General features: G+C 36.5%; 1 protein-coding gene across 3 annotated transcripts in view; it reads left to right on the top strand.

Moving 5' to 3' along the window:
• Positions 1-25,609, top strand: part of LOC145663008 (caspase-2-like) — a 160,205-nt gene that overhangs the window by 122,173 nt on the left and 12,423 nt on the right. For all 3 annotated transcript variants that reach the window (XM_081729134.1, XM_081729132.1, XM_081729133.1), the window contains 2 exons: positions 13,728-13,942; positions 17,828-17,952. In XM_081729134.1, the coding sequence (XP_081585260.1) occupies positions 13,728-13,942; positions 17,828-17,952 (340 nt within the window). The remainder of the gene's footprint in view (positions 1-13,727; positions 13,943-17,827; positions 17,953-25,609) is intronic.

The following is a 25,609-nucleotide window of genomic DNA, read 5'->3' as shown; positions in this document are numbered from 1 at the left end:
TTCAAGTGCACAGAATGGGCGACAGGTATTGAGGCATACATATTACCCTTGTGGAGCAGAACTACCTTAACATTTCTTTGAGTTGAGTCAATAAACAGTCTCCAGTTACCTGTCGCGTACGGAGTGCTCAACTGACCCATCAAACCTTGTACATCACTACAGTGTACTAACAAGTTATTTTGAGCAAAATATTGTGCGTATATAAAGTCAATTTGTCTGTAAAATGTAACGTACGTACCGGGTGCTAACAGATATCTTTCAGGCAGTCTTGTCCCTAGGGGTTCTGCTTTGTTCCAGATCACGGATTAAATCATTTAGATCTGACGGAGTGAACAGCATAGGGCCCTCATCTATGCCTAATTCAAACTCAGTGTCTTCCGTATCCTGCATGGTACCTATGTCATTACTATCCTCCATAACTAATGTCTGTGGTATAGGTATATCCGAGCCACGTCGAACAGGACGAATAATTGAGCGAATATTGTTCGGATATTGAAAAGTATTTTTGTTTTTCTTGTTGAAACCAGTAACCTTGAAAGAGCAGAAGTAGTAGTAGTCGGTATGTTTCTGTTGCTCCCGCCAGACCACAGGGATGCCAAAACATAATGACTTCTTTCCTGGCGCCAACCGTCGTAAATTTTCTACTCATACAACACACAACATGTGGAGCCCATGGTTTGTTGATGTCGCCTAGTTTCATTCCGAAATAAACATGCTAGACGTTTTTCACGAAATCAGTAATGTTTCTTCGGTCTTTTTTCACCACAAGTTTACAAGAAATATTACAAAAACTGTTAGGAGAGTTTACATAGTCTCTGGTAGACATTGTACACTAACACTAACACGTACTTCCTACCTAGTCTAGGCTCTGTCCATAAGAGCTGTAGAAAAATTGGGGATGACAGCAGATCTCTTCAGAACTTGTTAGATGGTGATTAAACAATAAAAAAATCCAAGGTAACACTTCCGAAACCGGGGCCTTCATTGCGAAATTCGATATTCAAGATGGCGCCTGCGCGCCAAGTACCAAATAATATTTAGACTGAGATATTTTCTCACAGAAACAAGCTAGATACTTCGTTCTTGTATCAAATTAAGAAAATGAATAGTAGAAGTAAGAAACCTGGGTATATTGTTTATATGTTGCCGCAATATTTAAAAATAGCGGTCATTTGGGCTTAAAATAATTTTTTCCCTCTTCTTTCTCTTCGTTTCATTACAAATAGCTATGAAGCTATTAGAAACATGAAAACGCAAAGCAAAATACTTAAAAGAGCATAATGTTAGCTTTCTATTGTTACTAATTTTTTTAGTACATCTTAAAAAATGACGGAGCTAATTAAGTTTAAGTGGCGCAGGTGTAGCGTTTTTGGATTGCTTAACAAATTACGGGAAAAACACTCACTCCGCGCAAAACTTTCGAAGCTATTACTTTTCAACAAATTAAAATAGTCCATTTATTTTATAAGTAAATTAAAGGTAATAGGTTGTTGTATCGTGGGAAATGAAATAATAATGTTATTGCATTTATCAAGTATTATTATTTACATGTTTGTTTATATAGTATGTAGCTGTGTAATTATTATACTATTTTTCTGACTCTGATCTCATGAAAATTTACTTTGATTTGATGATAGATTGAATGTTGTTGTGAGAGCTACTAATATTTAACGTAAAGATTTTTTAGTTTCAAAATGTTTACAAACATATGAATTTAGGTGTGCTTTAGAGAATATTTACATATTTCTTCTCAGAATATAATGTAAAATTACTGACACAACACAAATACTCAAAATCATATTTAAATTTTCCAAATATTTTAGCTAGTGCTTGAGAGCAATATTTGTATATTTCTTGTAAATTGGGAAATTACAGGATAAAATAAAACTACTCACACTCAACACCTACTAAAACTACTCAAGTTATTAAAATAAGAAGAGATAATTTTCTAGAAATGAATCTTAATGTAATTATTTTAAATAATTTTCTAGAAATGAATCTTAATGTAATTATTTTTATAGGCCTAAATTGTTTTTTGGAATGCTAAATAAAATTACAGACAAAAACTAAATTCTCAAACTAGTAAAAGGATTTGAACATTTCTATACAACTAAAAGTAACAATAATGAAATATATTGCAAATAATGCTAAAATATGTTTTGGAGTTAATCACCTATGGAAAACAGGGGGAAAATTATACTTTTGTGTAATATTATTAATCACTTCCTTGGTATTGTTTCTACGTATTTTAATATGGAATACTACGGTCATTGTTCTACGTTCTCAATTTGTTTACATCACATTCTTATGCTATGAACATATCCACACACGAACCAGTACATTTGCAGTAGCAAACACAATCTACATCACATTTTCAACACTTACACCTTCTTGTTCCGCAACTTTTACATCCACATACACTTATAACAGGTTCTGGCAAACAGTTGAGTGTTGCACTAGGAACTAGTGAGTTGTCTTCGTCAAGCTGCCATACTCGAAAGGATTGAGAGGGGCACTTCCTTCATGCACAGTTAAACAAGTATTTACCATGAAGAATGACCTTTGAAAGTGACTTCTAAGAGAAGAGCTTGTGGGCGGAATAGTTAACAAATTTGCCGTTTTAGAGTGCGTAATCTGTTCTTTTCGAAGTTCGTCAAATGATTTCGAAGAACTCCCGCATTTGATAACTTGAACAAGGTACTTTTCTGCATTATCAAAGTCTTTCGGCTCTTCAGACTTCTGTTTTCCGAAGTTTTTAAGCAATTTAACAGGATCTGCTTTAATAGCTGCTACTTTTGTACCTATTTTACTTGTGACATCGGAGCCTGTAAGATAATGAGTGGCAATAATGACTTCACTAAGAGGACCTGCTTTTTTTAGAAAGTATATGGATAGGAATAATTTCTGATGAAAATTTTCTCATCCATAGTTCTGCCAATCCTTGGATTTCAAAGGTTGAGAAATAATTTATCAGATATACAAGAACATCTGTGTCATTGGAAATCACTACAATACGTTGAATATTTTTCCTGACACAATGCTCGATGTGAAGAATTATTCTTAAATCTGCTTCTTCTAATAACCTTTTTAACTCTTCGTGCAATTTTGGAACATTTGAAGAGGAAGTGACTGATATAGCAGGAGTTTCAACATTTTCAAGTAGTAAACCTCTCATATAATTTCAAAGGGAATAGACTTTGCTTTTGTGCAGAGGTAGTCTTTTAACACATCTTGAATTTCAATTTTGTTTTCCGAGGAAGCCCAAAATCTGTCCATTTGTACCGGTAAGGATGTGGTAGGTGACAGATTTGTTACTAGCATAGGTGAGACAGTTACCCTTCTCTGTCTTTCCACATTTTTCACTGAGGTGGTTAGATAGCTATCAAACACAAAATCCTCGCGGGTACATGTGCAAACACTGTACAGCTCCTGAAGAATACATCAAACAGATCAGCAAATGTTTGTAAACCTTTCACTCGAGTTTTATGACGTTGGTTCATGACATCAACAATAATTGCTGTATTCATTGGTGAATGGTCTTCAAAAATGTACTCAGACGGTTCCAACAACTTCTGCAAAGTAGACATTAGTTCCGATTTGTTTGGCTTGGTGGTTGCACCCAAATTGTCCAGCAATGTGGTGGAGTGACACAGGTCATATCGCAATATATCATCTAACAGTAGCCCTCTCTCCTTAGCGATGTTAACCAGTCTCTTCGCAGAAGCCAGCGAATTGACAGGTGACATCTTGGAAGAAGTGGAAGATGACACAACTTTATTTTCTTGACGAAATTGTGGAAGTTTTCGTCTGTGAATGGTCTTCGACAACGGAGTGTTTTGTACAAAAAACGCTCATTTCGGAATGCCACATAAGCTTCATGGCCACGTGTCGGCAATTCAGGATTTCTTCTGCATCAGAATCTAGTACGAATTCATTCGACACGAAATGGTGCAACTTCACAGGACTGTGTACCTTGAACGGATTTTCTCTGCGCTCCATAAATTCTACCATCCTGTTAATACAGTTACGAACTTCATCACCTACATTGCCAAGGAACTCATGATGAATTTGCAAGTCATAGTCTGTTTGTGATATACCAAGAATCTGACTGAAGGTTTGACGTATTGAAAGAACTTCGTGGTATTGACAGTTCCCACTCCGTAATATAGTTCTTTCTGCGCGTCTGCCCCACAATTCCTCCCGATGATTTCTTAGATCTATTTATAGTCTGTTCAAGTGCCATATCAGCTCCAACTGCGCTAAATACATTGTTCGTTCTACTGACTACGAAGTGACCATTCATAAACTGAGCATTTATTTCTGGTTGTTGAGTCTCCAAATTCTTCATTTGCTCAAGGTAGAGGGACGCCCACCGCAGGTAATTAATTCAATTGAATGCCATGAATACCGGAAGCAACTGTTGTACAGTATATAGATGCCGTGGCCAGTCTCCTTCTCGGTCAGCTCTTATAAGGCTTCTCAGCAGAAATACTAGATGTAGAAACTGTTCAAGATAACGGCACTGCTCTGAAATTGAGCAGAGTTTTTCTGAAAAGTTCTGCAAAGCCTTCGATATTTCTTCTGAATTACTGGCCAACTCCATGAACTGATAGGAAGCACGTTCAGCTTGCCTTTCTTTCATAATAGTCATAGTGTCAACGAACTGCTGGATGACAAACGTATAACATTTACCTTCTTCTTCCAGGAAAGCTTTCCACTTTAGCAAAACACAACATCTGCAATCATAAACATGCCTCTCACTGCCCTAACATAGTTAGTTCCCTTTAGAATACTCTCCGTCACTTTGGGCCCAAAAACAGAATTTTCTATGAAAAGGGACTCCAAACCACTACCACAAATATACTTTCCTATGCAGGCCAGAAGGACTTTTGTCATGTGGAATGATCCTAGCATGAGGACAATGTTAGGAAATTCATTGCTCGTAAGTTGAGCAGCAATGTGGTACACCCCTTCGTCACATACTACGGGCATTGAAGACTGGTTTAAGTGTACAAGTAGGCTCTGGAAGTTTTTCATTGCTGTGTATACATTATCATATTCCGTTACTGGATACGGCAGTACTGGAAGAAAGCCAACTTGTTTCTTGGGAACATTTGAATCCGTTATCATGGCATTCACAGCACCCCACGTTAGAGCGGATTCTTTAGTTTCTAGCTCGTACGCAGCGTGCATTATGTCTAGAGTTAACTCTTTCTGACGCAGATTATTGATGTCTAAATCATACAATTCAGGAGAAATTGTCAGTGTGTTTTGAATGGATATAGGTTGTACCTTTCTTTGGTATTTCTTCAATTCCTGAGATGGAAGCAAGGATCGAAGATGACTGGAGGTCTTGCTAATACCGACTTCCGATAATTTCGGTTTCGATGGTACTTTTGTTGGCACCTCCTGGTAAAGCACCATGACTGTATCGTGGCTCCCATGGATTCCTGACAGAGTAGCTTCTTCATGGTCAAAATTGTTCATAGCTCTTATCGTGAAACTATCACCCTGAAAGTGGCTTGGAAGAGACAAGGTGGAGGAACAGGTCTTAAGTGTATATTGTGCAAGGTTGCTTCGTGCTTGCATGATTTCTTTATAGACAACTGACACACCTAATTTGTTCATAGTTGAGATGAGTTGCCTGCTTTTGCATTTCTCATGAATAAAATGTGCCACCATCAAATGCATGGGGGTTGCTTTCCTACCCCGATGTACATTATAGAATAAAATCTCGAAGATTGACTTCAATACATTCTACAAATTTAGATTATGTTGGTCTGGAAATTCTATAAGATCATTTTCACTGTTATTATCAGTGATATGTAGATCTTGGCTTGAGTCCCAGATATAATGTTCAGCTTGTCCACTTGTAGCACTTCTGCTAGGAAACCCAAAACAGGTTGAGGAATTCTAGTTGTTGACCAGGACTTATGAAGTTGCTGACTGTCCCCAAATTCTCCTTCAATACCGAAATCTGTGTGAAGGAGAGCCGTTCGTACTTCTTTCGCTGCACTCTTAAGTATATTGATCGATCTCAGTTTGTCGGCTACTTCTTCGGCACTAAGTAATGAGCTGAAAACTTGAATCGGTTTATTTCTTTGCGAAGGCTTCGAAAACCTGACTTTTTCTCCGAAAACTCTTAAGATATAAAGTTTAACTTCGTTGTTATTAAAAGTCAGTTCACTGTTTCATTAATAAAGTCTCGAATTTCCGACAATGCCAATCCTCAACCTTCATCCTATAGTTTCTTGATTATTGTTGCCACTTTATTAAACACTGCACTTTTATTAGTTTTCTTAGACTCGGTAGTTACGCCATCTGATTTCTGAGAACAAATATTGAACTTTAGAAGATAGTACTCTATCTTATGATAATATAGATCTGCACCAAAAACAGAAAATTCATCCTCCAAGTCACAAGTTCTAGTAAGCACGTCATCTTTAAAGAACATGGTTGCTGATAAAAATGTAATTGCACGATTTGATTCACACATCCTATACTATTGTTTATTTCCGTTGTGCTTCTTTTTCCCACATACTACACATAAAATATTTCTTGCTTTCTTGTTTCAAGATGGTGATTGTCGGGCTGGAATATCTATTCTCATTTTCTTTGGTATTGGCTCAGATTAAGATTGTATTGAACTTTGATCCTGTTCTGCAGTTTCACTACTTTCTCTTTTCCTTTTCTTTCGTAACAACACATTCTTGTTTGTATATAACTTAGAACATGCGTTATTACAATGATACACAAATTCTGCACCTGGCTGAAGATTCTTAAGTCTTTTCAGAACATCATTCTTGCGAATTTGAGCCGCAGCTATAATAGCTTCTCTCCCTCGGAAGGACGATGTTGTCTTACCGGAAGATTTGTCACAATTCTGGCAAATGATGCAGGCATTTACGTCTAACATGGATACAGAGGAAGGGGACTCTCGCGATAGGGAGATGCCAAACAGGTTTTCCGTAGTCAGTTTTTAGTAGATTAGTGCCAACTATAAATTTTTATTATTCCACTGGCCACATCAGAGTCTATAAAATAAAACAGAATAATAATTACATGAGCTACATACTATATGAACAAACATGTAAATAATAATTCTTGATAAATGCAATAACATTTATTATTTCATTTCCTGCGACACAGTAACCTATTACCTTTAATTTACCGATAAAATGAATGGACTATTTTAATTTGTTGAAAAGTAATAACTTCGAAAGTTTTGCGCGGAGTGAGTGCTTTTCCTGTAATTTGTTAAGCAGTCCAAAAACGCTACACCCTGCACCACTTAAACTGAATTAGCTCCGTCATTTTTTAAGATGTACTAAAGATATTAGTAACCATAGAAAGCTAAAATTATGCTATTTTAATTATTTTGCTTTGCGTTATCATGTTTGTAATAGCTTCATAGCTATTTATAATGAAACGAAGAGAAAGAAGCGGGAAAAAAAATAATTTTGGCCCAAATGACCGCTATTTTTAAATATTGCGGCAACATGTAAACAATATACCCAGATTTCTTATTTCTACTATTCATTTTATTTAATTTGATACAAGAACGAAGTATCTAGCTTGTTTCTGTGAGAAGATATCCCAGTCTAAATATTATTTGGTACTTGGCGCGCAGGCGCCATCTTGAATATCGAATTTCGCAATGAAGGCCCCGGTTGCGGAAATGTTACCTTGGATTTTTTTTATTGTTTAATCACCATCTAACAGATTCTGAAGAGATCTGCTGTCATCCCCAATTTTTTTACAGCTCTTATGGACAGAGCCTGGATTATCCTCAAATAACACAGTGAAGAAGAGGAAGCACCATTTCCAATGTGACAGTTCATTGTGTGCCGATAGGGGAGCTACTGTTGAACAGTTGATGCGATGCGCCGCTTGTGAGCTTCATATGATGTTTTGTTATATATTATAATATTATATTGCATTGTTATCAATTGCAAATGTAAGCGAATTGTGCCAAAACTGTTTTTGATACGATACTTTGCGTATCATTTTCGAATTCAGGTGGTCGAAATACATAAAGAACGCCCACATTTTCGGAAGACGTTTTTGTGACCTTGCAATTTGTTGCACTGTGTAATTGTATACTCAACCTTTACTAGCCCCTAAGCTAAAACTAATAATAGATACGAGCTTATTTTCAAGTATAGTTTATTTATTTTCTACATATTTAGATTAGTTTACATAACAATATTATTTTGAAACAAATAACAAACATTGTACTAGGAGATATTGTACTATTAATTATATTTTCTACTAGGGCAAAATTATAAAACATGCAATGGTAAATTATTTATTTACTTCGTTTTCAATACAATCTATATTACAATGAGGCATGAGTGAATTTTAAAATTTGACTATAGAAAAATATACGGTATATAACTTCCCTTACTTCAGATCACATTGTAAGAAGTAGTTGAAAGGAGTAAATGTAAGGCGTTACCTAATTGTAAATTGGAAATAAAACACCTATAAAAATGTTATTTTAACGCGTTATTACTTTCGTTTTTAGGTCCGAAAAGCTCTGAAATGCTATTTTCAAATGTTGATTTTTAAAAGAAATCCCTACGGAGTTCTTCTACTCTCCCTTATGCTTGTTTGCTATTACATTCTCCCTAGCACCCGGTACTAAGGAGTGACAACCTTTAGTTCTGCACACATACCACTTGGCTCTTAAGCATATGATCTGCTGTCATATACTATGAACTAATGGACACTGAGTAGACCAAAATTGGCTTAAACGGTCCAGAGTCCCCCCCGAGTAATTGGATGAATTATTGCTCGCTGACTATTCACCAGCTATCAGGGCCGGCGGAAGGGGAAAATATCACCCGGGCAAAGAATCCATATGGCGCCCTCTACAACCCATTGGTATTACTGAGTTTAAATTTGTTATGCTTCCTTACAGATAGCTGCTTTTAAAGGAAAACTCCTTGAACTCTATAACTATAACTATAAGAATCAATTATCAAACTGAGTAAGATCTTAACTTTTGTCAGTTAAATACACAGAGTAAGTTTTGGCTAACGATATACGAAACAATTATTTACACATGAGCATGCAAAATATTCTACGTCACTGATTAGAAATTTACAGAACGATTCAAGAAACAACGATTTATATAAAATTAAGATTGATGATGCGATACAGCATTTATTTACATATATATACACCGTGTACATAAACAACCTTGTTAACTGCAAAAGAGAACACATATATGAACAAAAGAACATACAAATATATTTTGTAACAGCATTGTACAAAGATTTCGTAATACAAATAATACAACCAGTAATATAATTTTATATCTTTATACAGTTTTAATGCAAATTGTCCTTTGACTTATTTACAATGCTAAGTAAAGTTAACTTTTCGTGCCTTTTTCTCTGCAAAGTCTTTAATTAAAGTATCAGTTTCAAGCTCACACAGAACATCACATTCAATAGACATCATAGAAAGGCCTACAAGACGCTCTTGCGTCATCGTTGATCGTAGATAGTTCTTTATAAATTTCAACTTGGAGAAACTTCTTTCTCCTGAAGCTACACTTACAGGAATAGTTAGTACGATTCTTAGAGCAATAGTTGCATTTGGAAATAACACAATAAGGGAGTTCTTGCAAATATATGTAAGTACTTGCAACGGTTTGCTCCCACTTTCAGAACCGTGAAATGAAGGTAAAAGTAAGAGCTCTTGACATAATTGAAATCCGTCAATATCACAGTGATCTTTGTCTGTTAAAGATAGTTGTAAGTCTTTGCAACACTTTAGTAAATACTCTTTGTCCGTTATTGGATGGATGCCATACAAAAACCCAAATATTTCGCTGTGCTGCTTCAGTTGTTGAAATCTTTCATTCAGGGAACAGATAATTGTGTCTAATGTGCAAAAATAGAAGTTACATTTAAACGCACTGTATGGATCATTAATCGGTTCGTCTTCAGATTCATACAAAAATTGTCGTTTGACTTTTCTAGGTCGGAGTTTTGGTTCATTCTCAAATTGTGGTTGAATGTCGAGCTCTTCAGCAATTACTTTGGCATCAACCAAACTATTCTGGAAACCTTCATCACTTCGCATGTTCTCAAGGCGACACTTGGTTTTCTTAAGCAGATAAACTGCTTGCTGAATGTCTACTGATTCTTGTTGGAAAACATGGTTAACCACATTAACACAAGAAAGAACTTCATATCAAAAGACCACAACACAAACGAACTTAAAATTCAGGAGCTTCCTAGCCATGGAACAAGTCTTATTTATGCCCATAACGTCTATCTTTGAGTCCTTTGATGCTTCGAAAAGAGCATCGTAAATTTCTCCTAACTGGTAGAGAAACGATTTGACAGCATCAATACTACTCTCCCATCTAGTATCACTAAGAGGTTTCAAACTGAAATTGGATATATGTTTTTGCAGAACAGACCAACGATATGTGGAACTAGAAAAATAATTGTATACTTCTTGCAATAAAGCAAAAAAAAAAAAATTACAGTCTCACTACAGCACATTGCAGAATAATTCACAACCAAATTCAATGAATGGGAGCTACAAGGGACAAAAAATGCTCGACTATTTAGATCTAATATTCTTTTTTGAACGCCTGAGTGCTTTCCTTTCATATTGGCACCATTATCATACCCTTGGCCCCGCATGTTTGAGAGAGGAATTTTCAGTTTTTCTAATTCTTCCAAAATAGTGGTAGTTAGTCCTTCTCCTGAAGAATCATTTATCCACAAAAATTCCAAAAAATGTTCTTCAATGGATGGTTCCTTATCCAGTTCTACCTTCACGAAACGAACAATTAGTGTCATTTGCTCTGTATGACTTACGTCTGGTGTACAATCTAATATTACGGAATAACATGTCGCTTTCATTAGATCAGTCAAAATTTTATCCTTTATTTTTGACCCAAGGAGTTCAATTATTTCATTTAGAATGTCCTTGCTCAAATAATGTACATGTGTCTCTTTACATGTTATTCGTCGCAAATGCTCAGCCATAGTAACATCAAACTGTGCAATACACTCAACTAGTTTGAGAAAATTGCCGTTGTTTCTTGAGTAAATAGTGTCATTTTGACCACGAAATGCCAAGTTCTGGGAAGCAAGAAACTGAATTATACACAGCAGTCGTTTGAGAACCTCTTTCCAACGCTCAGTTTCATTGCGAATAATTGCTTGGTTTTCAGCGTCAACTGTTTTATCTGACTGTAATCGGTTTGCAAGTTCAAACCACGATTGGAAAGCCTTCATGTGAGTCAAAGATCTATCATGGTCTGATAACAGTCCGCACATATGCTTCCAATCCGAAAAGCCTTCACGAGAAGAGAGTGACATTGAAGTACCACCGAAAAGACGGCAACAGAAACAAAATATTCCATCCTTAGTCACTGAATAAATAAGCCAACTACGAGCAACTTCTTTTCCATTGTGCAGACGTCTTTTGTAGTTACTTGTAGTAAATCGCCGACCCTCGCTGTTTACTGGGAACTCTCGTTTGGAGACTTGAACTGAACCTCGTCTAACAAGTATCTGACGCATTCTGTCCGTAATATGTTCTGGCCAATTTCCTGGATCATCAAGATCGATTGATTGTGTGTGCTACGTTTTCATTTCCATTATTGTCTGTTTCAGGAGTGCGAAAGAATTTCTTTAATGCTGCTACCTGTTTTTCATTTTCAGCCGCTAATTGTGCTCTTCTTTTTCTGTATACATTTCCAGAAGGCTTCTTTTTTTCGACATGTTGATAAAGAACACATTACCGCAACGATTCTTCTACTAAGAGTCGAAATTCAGGAGACAAAAGAAGAACACACACACCATGAAGCCTGCACTACATGTACATGACTTCTGATTTATAATTTTCTTTCACAAGACATTTGACAGTACAAACAGGACTAATTTCTTTTTGGTTGCTGATAACTCAATATTGTTTGCGTGTATTGTTAGAGCGGCCGACATAGCTTTGTTGCAAGGAGTGCAATTGTCGGCACCGCGGCGGTTGTAAGTGTCAGAGCGTGTTATTGTTGCTCAAAACTCCCAACTCTCAACAATAGCCTTTAGCTTTGCCAGCGGAGATTTTTTTATAGACAAATAAGGTGAAGGGATGAAGGGATTTCCTTTATAGGAGATTCAAGAAGAAACCGGGGTTGTTATAAAGAGTGAGGCCTATGGCATGAGGTAGTAACAAATGTTGCTACACAATTTATGAAAAAGTTAATTTTTAGTTCACCGTTTACAATAATATAAATTAGCAAGGATTTTGGCGCCCCCAAACTCCCCTAAAATTTGGCGCCCCGGGCGGTCGCCCGGCTCGCCCTGCCCTCCCGCCGGTACTGCCAGCTATAGCCTACATACATGATACACATTTTCAGCCAACGCAGTTTCTTTCTACAATTTTAAACACGTTAACAATAAACAATATTGTTAATAATATTACAATACAATTATGGAACTTAGTTTACCCTAATCCCTACATACACACAAAGAATTATTTCATGGGAAAATGACGTGAAATAAATTTCGGAACGTAGTTAACACCTTTCTCAGGCTGCATTTTAATCATGGTAGTCATTAAAATGCATATCCTAAGAACCGGAGTTTCAAAATGTTTTCTAAGAATATAGTATCTCATGAGCCCTAGTAGTAGAAAGATGAAACTCAATAAATAAATTTGCTACAAATAATGTGTCCCAGTGCCTTCGAAAATTTCATTTTTAGAGCGCGGAACGCGGAATTTCTGTATTTCATTTCCCAAAGATCGCACCATATCCCGAGCCGCGAGAATAGGTGGTTGCGGTTTGCGCGTATGGCTCTGGAGAATCGAACAACCATATACTATACATTGGCGCAATCAGTGGTTGCTGTTCTACGGTACACAATGTATCCACGAACAGTTCTATTTTCAGTTTGGCACAAACAGTTCTAGCAGAATGGAATATGTATGTGTCCCTTGCTGTTTCTTCCGATAACTGCAAAGTATATATGGACTAATGTGGTGTCGTGAACGTCGCGTGTGGAGGTATGAATATAGGAACACCTTATTTTCAGGGGAATCCAGTTCTGTCTGCAGAACCATGATGGCCGCGTCCACAGCTGTCGCAACTGTGGTACTAACCTGGGCGATTCCTGAATTTTGTATTGTCACATCGGTCCGGTACCGGGTTTTATGGTGTCATGTGCCATTGTATTCCATAATCATGAGTGTCTCCTACATATTTTGGGGAACATTTTGCCAGCAGAATAACACACGCTTTCATGTTACACGCAGTGATATACACTTCATGGCTGGACAGAATATTTTTCTGTTTCCACAGCCGGCGCGTTCCTCCGATCTCTCATAGATTGAATACGTCTCTTCCATTGTTAACCGCCTCTCACTCCTGCGAATTCTTCCAGTTAGAGTTGATGAATTATGGCTAGTGACATTCACCAGTTCTTCCCGTCTGTTGCCAGGTTGTTGCCCGTTCTACAGAGCTGATAGTTTAATCACTTGCTCTTTGTACCATCAGGTTTCTGCATGCTACTTTGGCAATGCTATCTTATCTTCTTCCTAGTGTTGCATTTGTAATAATGAGCAGTGTATTTTCTAGAAACGAATTTTTTCTATGCAAAGAAATAACTTGTAATTAGTTCTCTATATTTTCAGCAAAATAATTATTAACAATATTACCTCCAGTTTAAATTCTAAATATTCTATTTTTCGTTTTATAGCAAATCAGAAGGAGACTCATTGCATTTTCTAAGAAGAGAGATCATAAGAAAGTTGACTCTGCCATAATTGCCATATTCAGTCATGGATCAGACAAAGGAATTATTGGCAAAGATGAAAAATGGATTCCTGTGGAGGATATTTTGGAGTATTTTAGTAATGAAAACTGTAAGAATCTTAGGAACAAACCAAAGATATTCTTTTTCGGCCCATGCAGGTACATTTTCTATTTTTATTTGTGTGCTTATGATTATGCTTTATATTTGAGGTTTTAGTTTTCCACATCAAATCTAATAGAAAGAAGTTAAAATAACCACTAATCAAGAGTGCATCATTTTCGGGATACAATTTGTGGAAAGAAATAGAAAGTATATCTACAAGGCAGTTGTTTTACTACAAAGGGAGTTAAGGAATGTAATTCGTTATATTAGATACAAATTAATATATTTACTGTTGGAAGAGGTTTTTGTGATTCGTGAGCTATTTAGATACCATTTAATATAATATAGAAGATATTGCACAGGCTATGAAGCTGGATATTTGAATGAAGCACGGACACTAATTTCATACTCGCCTTCTCACTTCCGCCATCTTGACTCACTTTTTTCAATACCGAATTTCCATACATGCAAAAATTAACTTTTGAAATAGATCTTCGGATAGTGCAAAACCACCGTCGCGGATACGCCTGCTCCCTACGAACGTAGCCTATCTCTACCGCTCGCCCCCCTATTGCGCTTCAACCCTGACTAGGTTATGGGGCGTTTACACTTAGTCGATTTGCGTTCGATTCAGTTGAATTGACGTCACTTTCAACTTAATCGACCGTGTAAACGGGATTTCAACTTAATCGCTTGTTGATCGAAGGCGACTAATCGACTGGCAACTGAATTGAAAGACGTTCTATTTTCTGTGGTTGAAATAATTGGACACATCCATCGATCTGATTCGGCCTAGTTGCTTCGATTTAGTGGCAAATGCAGCGAGTCGATTTAGTCATGCGATTAAATTGACCAAGTGTAAACGCCCCATTAGATAGCATTTGTGCTTTTGGTGCAGTTTTACTATACAGATCCAAATGTTGTAAAATGTAGAGAAAAAATTTGGTAAGTTTTCAAATTGCCCATTTTACGTCGAGAACAAAACCCAACCAACCCTGTGGGGCTTCTAACCCGTTCCTACTCCTACTGCTACTACTTATGTCGAGAACAGAACCCAACCGAAACCTGCGAGGCTTTTAACTCGTTCCTACTAGTACTACTACTACTAATACTACTACTTACACTTATGTGGAGAATAGAACCCAATACACCCCGGAGAGGCTTCTAACCTGTTTCCACTACTACTACTACTACTACTACTACTTCTTATACTTATGTCGAGAATAGAACCACCAACCCCAGCGGGTTTTCTAACCCGTTCCAACTACTACTACTTCTACTATTACTACTATTACTATACTTGGCCGACTGTTCAAGCACAAATAAGCTACAAGTCGTATCACCACAAAATAATTGAGCGTTGCTCCACCGAACATATTACCATTGAAAATGGAAAAGGAAAATTTACAACGCTTTTTCCTCCTCGAATTTCCAATGGTACGTATTTTCTGGCAACGATGTTCATTTATTTCTTTCAAGCAAACAGCTTCCTTACCATTAGATTTACACAATTTCCCTAGTGGAAGCACTCCATAATTTTGTAGTAATGTCAAAGTAACATTTCCTTCTCTGTGTGATGTTATTTCCACAAGCCTAGATTCACGCCACAAACTGGAATACATGTAAGGATAATGCTATATTCGATGTCAATTTACCACGCCTTCTCTTCTCATTAACTAGTTCTGGGATGTACTTTTCTACTTAACACACTCTGAATTAATACACTGGGAAGCTCGATCAGCGGCCACATATACATACCAGAAGGCCACTTCAAACACTGAATGCAATTACACTTTAAAAATCATGTTAATGAAATAAGTATCTCATTCTTCATAACAAGCACTACCATTTGATATTTAAAAATTGAACGAAAAGTAATAAATGCCTTATAATTTTCTGCATGTAGCAACGTACTACTTACCAGTTTAAGTGTTCCGCCATACTCGAGAAACACAACTTCCTCTACATGCACGCGCACATACTCACTACAATGTAAACAATCAATATGGTTTACATCTGTAAAATTTTATTATGCAAGATTTTTTGTAATTTTTAAATTAAATTTAAAATTACTTATAGATAATTTGCAATCTTCGTTACCAGCGACATAAAATCAACAACATATCTACAGTAGATAAAAATAAAGCAGAAAGTGCACTTCTACCTATGTGGGAAGTACCACACCAAGCACGTAGTATTTTTCCGTTTTCTTTTCTCTGGTGTATGCTCAAACAATTGAGACCAGATTGATAACATGTGTCAGAACAAATTATCACAAAATGTTTTAATATGCCAATCACACACACGGACTTGGTAGAGTGGTATGGTACAGTAAAGTGAAGTAGAGTCATAATAGATTAGGATAAACAAGCAAATTAAGAATTAACGGCTGGTAGGGTAGAGTAAAGTGAAGTAGAATAGGGTGGTTTAGGTTGATGTTGTGGGTTATATCAATAGAGTAGATTGTGCATATTTACAATAGTTCGTCACAGAAACAATAATTTTAAGATTAAAATGAGTGAGTGCGTATGAAAGAGAACAGTATTAGATATGACTTTCCGGTGTATTCTGGAGTATTTCTGCACGATGTAGAAAACCTGCATTGTACCTTTACAAGTGTAAAGTTACTAACGCAAAACAATTAGAAGTGGTATAGAAACTCTTATCACTTCAACACAAACATAAGAGTACTTGTAAATGGAACAACTACTAACTTAACCTTGCTTACCCTACTCTAGTGACCTAACTAGTTCAGCAATCTAATCTAACGTACTCTGCTAACTTCCTCTAACCTAATCTACTCTACTAACCTAACCTACTACTTGCAGATTTACGAAGTTCGTCAAAATAAGTACATCTTTAATTTTGTTGCTTTCAATGATTTTCTGAAACATTCTAGGCTTATTTTTTGGTCACAGGTGACAATAAGGGGGTCAATTCTAATTGCGGGAGGCCAATATGGAGGCAAATAGAATGTAATATAACCTAACCAAAATTAGGCTACAGTTATCAAAATAGTGTGAATTCTTAGGAAAAAATTTTGGTCAACAGTAATTAGAATTTATCCGATTAATTGCGTACAGATTGATAATGTGCGTGGAAAGTTATGTGCCAAGAAAACTATTTTTCATGCAAAGAAACACGCACTATGTCTGCTAGGGTAGAGTAAAGCAAAGTAGAATATGATTGGTTGGTCTTTAAAGTAGGATCATACGTCTAGTATTGTAGACTAAAGAAGGAAACAATAGATAAGTGGGTGGTTAGGTCAGTAGAGTAGATTAGGTTCAGATAGTCGAATAAGTCAGCACAACTAGCTAAGGTTGGTAGGTTAGTAGGATAGATTACGTTATCAGGATAGTTTAGGTTATACAGTAGATTCGATTATGTTATGTTAGTAGAGTAGGTTAGATTAGTAGGACAGGTTAGATTATCTAAGTAGGGTTAGATTAGTGTGTGTATGTTGCATTTACAGGCACCTTATTGTTTCTTTTCAGGCGATACCGGTTAATATAGCATTTGTAATAGATTACAGTAGTAACGCTACAACTGTAAATAAAAAGTACAACTTCCGTGCATTGTGCAAAATTTCTCCGGCTGTAGAAATTAATATCTAATACAGTCCTCTTCCATGCACTCACTCATTTTTTCCTCAGAATTGGCATTTCTATGATTAACTATTGTAAACTTGCAGCACGTACTCTACCAACATAGTCTATCCCAATTATCTGAACTAAACTACTCTACGGTACTCTACTCTATTGTCACACGTCCCACTCTATTAAATTAGCCTAACCTAACCTACTCCACTGCACTTCATTCTACCCTAGCAAACGTTGGTGTATGATTTTGCATGAAAAGTCGTTTTCATAGCACAAAAATTTCCACACATCTAGATCCTATGTATATGTTTCTTATGGGCATATTTATTATTATGTTAACAGAGGAGGAATACCCACTGAGGCTTTGGAACTAATACATGCAGACGAAATGGATGTTGTTCCTTCAGAGGACCTATACACACCATCTGATATTTTAGACAGTTTGATTGTCTTCTCTACTTTGCCAGGTATGTATATATGTAAAGCTACATGCAAAACATGTTACCTATCTTCTTAACGAGATTTTGAAAATCTAAATACTTAGTTTTTATTCATATATTGTATACTTTATATAATTAAATAGGACAAAAAAGGTTAAGAAACGTATTTCCAATATACTACTAAAATAATTAAATTAGAAACATTATATTTAAACCTCGGCAACCATATTCATTTGCGAACAGTGTAGAAGGATATGTAGGAAATTTTTTAACACTCAGCGTTGAACAATGAAAGGTCATTTTCGAAGAACAAGACTATTGTGTAATCAAACTTCCATACTGTACAGTTTACAAAGACTTATTATCACGAAATTATTTCAGTATTAAGTGCATAATCCTAATATTTGTTTCTAAACATTCATTTTCTTAATATTTGAAGTAAACATTGAAATCACTGAAATCTGGTCTGGGTAAATGTGGGTGGAGGAAAGAACTTACATCATGGTTTAATGATTCCCAAATGCTTGAGGACTTTGCAGAGGTCCTGTCTGCGACCATACGGTCAAGACTACCTATAACTAAACTTGTAAATTTGAAGAGATCATTTGTATAGTATTTGTGTACAATACTGTTACAGTGAATTTTTACAATAAAAGCCGGTAGTAGGGGTCGATTCCGGACACTTTTTTTTTGAACGCTCTACCTATACGGGACAAACTTTTACATGGTCGAGGTTTTCACCGGCTCAGTTTTGATTTGAATAATCCCCTACCGGACAGTATTTTTATTAACTGGAAGTAAACTGTTTTTAAAGGTATGTGATTCGGACTTGATTTTATTTTAGTGTATGCCTCACACTAGATCAGCAAAAACAATTTTCAGAAGGATGATGCAAACATGGATCAGAATTCACGCTCTTCTTTCCGTATATCAAATCTCACTAAATAATCGGGACACGGAGGAACCCGATAGATATTTTTATGCTCTTTGATCATCTTGCGTTATTGCATTCTTGGAATACAGAGAATAAGAAAGAACCATGTATATACAAGATATGGCCCCTGATTTAGTGTTAGAGCTACAAGCTCAGAACCAATTAGATTAACTTAATTTTGATCAATGAAAAGCTAAATTAGTTGACTTGAGTAGACCAAAATTAACCCCCCTCCCAAGTTGGTAAACGAAATCCCTCTCCCAAACCCCCCGCACCTAGCATATTTAATATTTTTAGCGCAAACAAATCATTGGCCTTTAGTAAATTAGCAAATCAAATGGCCGAACTATCTCTTCTAGTGGCCCAAAATACTATTAAGAATTCACAATTTAGACGGGGAGACCGTAAGAACCACCATAAAAATGGAAACAAAAACAATTCTAAAAATAATAATAAAAATAATAATAATAGTACTTCTGGGCCAGAAACAGTCACAATTTGCGGCACGTGCTATAAAAAAAGGTCATTCCTCCAGGACATCGTATAAGAATAATAAGCAGGGAAACGGCTCGAGGACAAATCCCCTCACGAACATGTTCTGAGGGCCGAAAACCAGGAAGTAAAGCAGCAACAGAAAGTTGCAAATACGTGCACTAATCAACAGTTAATGACATCTCTCTAACCTATGGCTCCAATATCCGATAGAAAAGAAAACATTAAATTGTTAAATCAAGAACATAAATATATTGTTAACTAATGTAACATTAACAAAAAAAAATATCCCGTAATCATTGACACAGATAGTTCGACGAGCCTATGGCCCAAAATTGACTTCCCTCAAACACATAATTGAAAATTTTTGCCTTTATGTGAAGAAATTCTAAATCGTTTGAATGCCAAAATCGATTTGGAAAATAATACATTATCAGTATACAAGAAACCACGGCCACCGCCGTATCCAATTAAAGTTGACACTTAAGAAAAATTATCTACAAGCGCACTTCATACAATAAAACAGCATAAATCGGCTGATGTATTTACTACTCGAAAGCTTACTTTACCAGCCAGGTCGCACTTCTTTCTGCCCATTAATGTCAAGAAGCTAAAAATTGAAACTGAATATTTTATTATCTTTCCATTAGAGAATTTATTAGGCAAATACGGGTTACAAACTTTCATTACTAAGGTACCTAAGAATAATTTCACACTATTAATATCAAATCTAACTAATAGGCCAGTAACACAAAAAACACACCGATTCCATATGTTGAAGAGAACGTTCAAGAAGGAGATCCACAGGGTGATTACCAAGCAAACGAACAAAATGATGAAATATTCTACAGGATAGGCTGGACATAACCAAATCACTTTTTTATATTAAGTTATTCGACATAAACCCATATGACGTATGAAAAGAAAAAAGCAGTATATGATCTACTTTTTAGATACAGGAATGTCTTTTCTTATACAACAACGTACATAGGCTACTTTCGTGGTTATGTACACAAGATAAGGATAGATAAAGGAAGCTTTTTCGATCAGAAGTCACCTCCAATTCCGTTTGCAGTAGGACCACAAATCTATTTGCAAATTAAACAACTTTTGGAAGACACTATTATTAAACAGACTAGTGACATCTCTTTTTCGTAGCCACTTCTCATAGTCATGAAACCAAATACTTCGGAAATGAGCCTATTTTTGAATCAACAGGCGTGTAATAAGTTTACACAATATTTGAGTATTCCATTTCAGTCAACAGAAGTCATTATGCATGTACTCAGAGGAAAATCTTGCATCTCGACTATCGATATAAAGTCTAATTATTTTCAGATATTATTGCATCCTAAAAGTGAAAACACATGACTTTTGAACTTAATCATTCTATAAAGGCGTATAAATTCCAACGCTACCTGATGGGGCATACTACTACAGCCGCCGCCTTAACTATAACAGTACGCATGCTCTTGGAGGGTTTACCTCACGTATAACTGCGTTTGTGGAAGACCTCGTTATAGGAAGCAAAAATTGGAGACAGCAGCTATCGCACTTAAAATTTCTTTTCAAAGGCTAAGAAAACACGATTTTACAGCAAGCCCGAACAAGACTCATCTATTATACTCGGAGTTGGATGTTTTAGGATTCACAGTTAGTGGCAAGGAGATCAAAAGTTCACCCAAAATTGCCAATAAAATACGAAATTATATGATACCAACCTCTAAAGGGACCCTGAAGAATTTTCTAGAACTCTGCGTTTATTTGAGGGCACATATCAAAGAATTTATGGAAAAAGTGGAACTATTTCAAATTATTTTAGACAAGAATTCAAAATTTAAATGGACAAATCAGCATGTCGAGTTATTTGAGAAACTTATGATGGATACTATTCAGGCCCCATCTTTGTTTCGTTTCGATCTATCATTGGAAATTCGAACGTATTTCGATGCATCTTCAACCTCAACAGGAGGAATTTGGGCTTGTTATAACACTAAAACTAATCATGAACGTGCTGTTTCCTACTGTAGTCGTCGTTTTACCCAAAGCACTCAACGGGCCTTACATGGCGGAAAGAACTATATGCTTCCATATATGTCCTTCGAAAATGTCGATATTTCTTACTGAATAAACATTTTAAATTATTTATAGACGCTAAATCTTTGGCTTCACTCAACACCCAGCCAGACAAAGTCGGAAAATTTACTTGCTACAAGGTATTTTTAGCCGATTATAATTTTGAAATTCAACACATTAAAAGTCAGCAGCATTCTGCCGTTTAGACGACAAGCAAGACATACAGCGGGACGAAAATGAAGACATTGATAACTTTTCGGACACGGAGGACGCTAAAGTCTGTTTCTCACTCATTGGAACACACCTTTCAAATTGACCAGCTCATGACGTTACCCAATTTGGCGGACGAACAAAGACAGGACCCTTCACTTTCAGAAATCATCACTGTTTTGGAAAATAAAGAACCTAATAAATGTTCTACACTCCCTGTCGCGAAGTATTTTTCTCTTAAAAACGGACTGTTATATAGAACTCAGAAACATCCTCAAACAGCATTGCTATATTTACTTTGTATACCAAAATCTTTGCTAAGCAAATGGTTTAATGCTATCAATAACAACAAAATGGCACCACATTATGGGTATACTAAGACGTCCCAGTCGGCACTCAGAAAATATTATTTTCCTAACATGAAAGCTTACATAGCAAACAGAATAAGGACATGAAATGTTTGCCAAAGACTCAGGAAGTTACCAGCTAAGCCGGCGGACCAATTGCTTCATCATCCACCTAAACCTATTGCGACTGCCTGGCAGTACGATTGAATTGGAAAACTACCTCTCGGACAAGGGAATTTCAAACACATACTAGCCGCTATTGAGATGTCCACGCAATTTTGCGTGACCAAAATTGTAGACAACATCACAGCCAAAGAAATTCAACAATTTTTATATATAACATTATTCTTAAATACGGAGCTTTTTCCTATCTGTATTTAGATAAACACCCTGTACATAATGCTAAGATACTACAGAACCTAAGAAAGGTCTACAACTTTGAATTTAAATCTTGTCCTGCATTTGATCACGAAACTCTAGGTGTAGTAGAAACATTCCACAGAATCATACAGATCGCTCTTAAACTTTTGTATAGGAAAATGAAAATCAACTGGAATTAAATATTCAAATTTTTCCTCATGCACGGATTCGAACCTAAGATCATTTGTGATATTGCGCTAGCATCCACTCCGACGTTATGCGTCCACAGAGAACACTTGAATAAGATAAGTGGAATTGTACTTGATAACCAAATTGCGAGTCATAACAAACAGAAAAATATTACGACCTTAAACACAAACAGACTAATTTTGATAAGGGCCAAGAAGATACTTGTATTTTTCCACAATCGTCAGATTGGAATACCAGAATCTTTCTCATCTAGATTTCTCGGACCTTTAGAAATTATCGAAAGAGTTAATCCTATTCTTCATAAGGTCAGATTTCCTAACTCATATCATCAATCCATACAGGAGATTCCTGTAGACAGAATTAAACCATATTATTAAGATATAGACGACAGAGCACAAGAATAAATATCTATTTTTTTCTACACGAGCTTAGACTTTTTTTTTAAAAAATGTAAAAGTACTCAACTAGGATGAAGGAAACCCAAAAACAAGCATTCAGAAAGATAAAAACACGTTTTATTGCGATACAAATATTTCCTCTTTATTTTATAAAAAGCAGATTAATTATTCTGCAACTGAATGAAAGAATGCTACGATTTACATTTCCGCATTTAAAATGCATCTGATCTTTACAAGGACAACTAACCTATGATTCTAAAATTCCTTGATATTTTTTGTCTTCTTCCACTGTGGACTACGCATCGCCATCGTCATTAGGCAACATAAGTATTATACGGGATTTCCCAAAAATCATGATCACTATACAGAATGTCCAGGAATTCAGAACCATCATTATCATTATCATTGGCGTTTAAAATTGGATTATTTTATTTAAATACATACCTTTAGTGCATGTTTTAGAAACTTTACACCTTATACAGGGTGACCAAGAATTCACGCCTGTCGAATTACGAACTTTCTAATATAAATCATCTTTATATCCCTGTCATAATCGCAACCTTTTAAGTATTTGCAACTCTTATTATTTTATATAAGCTATATCTCCGTCTTCGCTCGGTACCAAAACTATCCAAAGACCTCGCTTAGATATATCTCCTCCAATTCCAATGGACATATTTAAACTCATTCATACGACTAAAGAGCAACCGATTTTACAGATTCCAACATCCCTCAGCATAAGTGAACTAATATGTGTATATTAAAGCCAAAGCTTAAAACAGCCCTACCTCGAGGGAAATGAAGTGACATAAAACATGCGTCGATCCTGCCTGTGATTAGGGAACAACTGTTCAGTTCTTTCTTCCGCTATCATATTAGTGCTCCGAAAAGATATCTTTTCAGTGTTGTCAGTGTTATTAGTGTTTTATTGACATTTTGTGTGATCTCCAGTGTTGCCAACCCTAAAAAATAACCCTTAGGCTTATTTTTTAAACAAGCCAGGGAGTGTAATGTACCACATGATATAGTAAACAAACAATTCTACACGCAAGTGTTTACAAACATCACCACGTGGTTTGGAAAGAAGAATCCACACTAGATGGATCTACAATTACCTCCAGACGACGGCCTGTGGCCCTCCCACTGAGCAGAAGACGACAACAGACCAGCAGCGCCACCGCTACCCAAGGAACCTTATAAATTGGCTAGACTACAATAATTTTATACTAGTTTTCTGGTGATCCTCCTATTGTTTCCTTCGGAAAATTAGGAGTAACCTAACCCAAGGGCCTCTAGTCTTTTTCGAGACTACGCCTATCCTTTCTTCTGGCTTAGCCTGCTTCGGGGCTCTGACTTAGAATCCTAACCTCAGCCGATTACCCTGCTTCAGGGCTCTCTTGGCCACCTAAACAACCCACTGCTTGCATCGGAGCCTTGGGCACTTAATACTACTCCGCCTAGCCTGCTTTGGGACTTTGCAGAGGTCCTCTCTGCGACCATACGGTCAAAGACTAACTATAACTAACCTTGCAAATTTGAAGAGATTATTTGTATAATACTTGTGTACAATAGTGTTATAGAGAATTTTTATAATAAAAGCCGGTAGTGGGAGTCCATTCCGGACACTCTTTTTATTAACGCTCTACCTATACATATATGTTACAGTTTTATATTATATATATTGAGTGAGAGTTGGATTGAAGAAGGAAATAGTATGAAGTATGATCGTATTGTTTCCGAACAGAAGGAAGCAGAAGGAAGTATGGCCCTACATGCCTAAGTCCCTTTTTCTTCTAATTTCTTTTCTTGTTTTCGTTCACTTCGAACACTCCAAAATTTTCAACAATGGAAAGCCATAGGTAGAGAAGATGGGAAAGGGAAGAAATGCGAGTGAAAGAACAAGAAGGAAGAGAGTGACTAGCAGTTAGCTGTTTTATTATTATTAATGAGAAAGAGGTTCTAAGAGAGAGTTTGCAGGCTGAGGGAAAGCAGGCTGTCACCTTTTCTTAAGAAGAAATCGGGAGGGGACAATGAGTGTAGGAATCCCACTGGAGATGACTACCCAGAGTTGGCGTGGGTCAATGAAAACTTGACCCACGACCCACTGACCCACCACCGACCGTGAGCCACGACCCACTGACCCACCACCCACCGTGACCCACTCTGACCCATGACCCACCATGAACCACCACCCACCATCCTCTCATCTACTCTTACCTACTCTGACTCACCAAAATCCATCGTCATCAACTCTGAACACGATCCACGGCCTCTTCTGAACTGACTAAAGAGTTTCCACTTGTAATAAAACAAGACTGTGAAATTGTCACTTATCGGAGTTTGAATTTCTAGTCAATCGCTCAAGCACCACTCTGTTACAATAACGGTGGATCTGACCTTTATGATATAAAATGGTAAACTGTTTGTCAGTGAGGAAATTGAAACAGTTCGAGGTGGGGGGAAATTAGTGTGTGCCTAAAATATATTTGTACTAAGAGAGTATTCTTACAAGTGTTAATTTCTCAACGCATTCCAAAAGAAACTTCTCTTCGCAGGAAAATACCCCTGTACAATATGGAAAAGGTTATGGTTTCTCAGTTCACAGAAATTTTCTCACAAATGACTTGAAAAATCAGTTGTTCATAGGGTATAAAGGT

This window comes from Thermobia domestica, chromosome 10 (genome assembly GCF_964235325.1).
Source record: "Thermobia domestica chromosome 10, izTheDome1.hap1.1, whole genome shotgun sequence".
In the NCBI taxonomy this organism is placed as follows: domain Eukaryota; kingdom Metazoa; phylum Arthropoda; class Insecta; order Zygentoma; family Lepismatidae; genus Thermobia; species Thermobia domestica.
The sequence above is the reverse complement of the archived record's forward strand: the minus strand, read 5'-3'. Positions and strand labels throughout refer to the sequence as shown.